We start from the raw sequence: 1,573 nt of genomic DNA, 5'->3' as shown, positions 1-1,573 counted from the left end.
CGCTATATTTGACTATCTTTTTTTTTTTTTTTTACTTTTAAGGTGAATAGCGACTCTTGAACAACCAACCTTTAATGATTGCTGCGAGGAGCCAGTTTCTACCAGTCATTCTTGTTCTATCAACTTGATGTGTTTTCTTTCTTTCTCACGCCACGTGTCAAGGAGACACGTGTAATTAAAAATGGAATGACGCCTTTCTCGCTACAAAATAGATGATTTTCGTGCGCGATTCTTTTCCTTTTATGCCTCTTGCACTTGCGTTAATTGTCCTCGAGTCCGTTTTTTTATTTGGATATAGAATGATGGAATTTGATTAGAATTCGAACGTAGAATTATATTTTAATGATATCGTTTCGATTCTTTTGGTATATTTTTTTCTTAATAATCTCCTTGAGAGTTTTCTTTTTTTTTTTTTTTTTTTGAGAATCGCGAGAAGAATCTCAAGCAATGTGTATGGAAATTTTTTAACAATATTTATTCAATATTTATTTATTAATAATCTTTTGAAATTATATTCATTATATATTCGAGACAACGTGTAATCGATATCTTTCCAAATATATTTATGATATAATTTAAATTCTGATGTGTTAATTAGAGCGACGTGTCCTCGAGAGCGTTCTCGCTCATCTACGATTGGATGATCAGTCCACAGATCGAAAGTTACCGCCTTCTGCAGAGGGACAATATTCTGGAAATCTTCACCGCCTCTCAATATCTCGGAATTAAAGGTAAACATTTCTCGAGAACATCGTTTAAAAATTTGAAACGAAAGATTGGAACACAATTTTTAATTAACAACCTCGTCGATCGATATTAATAAAAAGAGGAATACAAAATCTGTCAAGCGAAGAATAAGAACAAGAACAGATCGAACATTCGCTCTATGAACAATGATCCTATTTGCATCCTGTTCGCTACCCACCATCAATCTTCTAAAACGCGAGTGCACCGCGCAATATACGTATATTTATAGTCGATGCTTTCCATCGCGCTTTAAAACTTCGATCTTTCCCCCGGCAAGAATGAAAAGTTTCGAGTCGCGATAGGCATTCGGGAAAGTCTCGATGGAGGGCGGCCTCGAGTTTCCTTGAATACGTCACTGTCCAACTCGAAACTTCAATAAACCGTATGAGATCCGGGGTGAAACGGTGTTGCGACCGTGTCTTCGAGCGAAATTCTCCAGCCTTCCCCTCTCTCGAAACTCGCGGTTGCCTCGCACTATTTTTCATATTTTTCGTATTGCGTAAGAGATGGCAAGACTTCGAGCATATATATATATATATATATATATATATTTTTTTTTTTGGCGTTCGATAGAATTGGAAGAACAATGCTGGGCTTTCATCGACAACGACGAATTGTTCAGCGAGGACACCGCGTTTTTATTGTACTTGGAGGCGAAGAAAGTTCGTAACACAGCTGTTATGGAGCTGATGGTGCCGAGAATTATGAAATTCTTCTTGATGTTGGTCAGTACCAAAGACTTCCTCGACTTGGCCGTGGACGAACTTTGCCTTTTGTTGAAGTCCAACTACATTTCGGTCAATAGGTATTCGATGAAGTAAACGAT

At 37.4% G+C, this 1,573-nt stretch overlaps 1 protein-coding gene across 1 annotated transcript in view; it reads left to right on the top strand.

Annotated features, from left to right (window-relative positions):
- The window catches only part of LOC102675873, a 16,013-nt gene that overhangs the window by 8,038 nt on the left and 6,402 nt on the right, over positions 1 to 1,573 (top strand). The window contains exons 14-15 of the mRNA XM_031511342.1: positions 599 to 731; positions 1,321 to 1,552. Of these exons, the coding sequence (XP_031367202.1) occupies positions 599 to 731; positions 1,321 to 1,552 (365 nt within the window). The remainder of the gene's footprint in view (positions 1 to 598; positions 732 to 1,320; positions 1,553 to 1,573) is intronic.

This window comes from Apis dorsata, unplaced genomic scaffold, assembly GCF_000469605.1.
Source record: "Apis dorsata unplaced genomic scaffold, Apis dorsata 1.3 scaffold_309, whole genome shotgun sequence".
NCBI classification, from domain to species: Eukaryota; Metazoa; Arthropoda; class Insecta; order Hymenoptera; family Apidae; genus Apis; species Apis dorsata.
The sequence above is the reverse complement of the archived record's forward strand: the minus strand, read 5'-3'. Positions and strand labels throughout refer to the sequence as shown.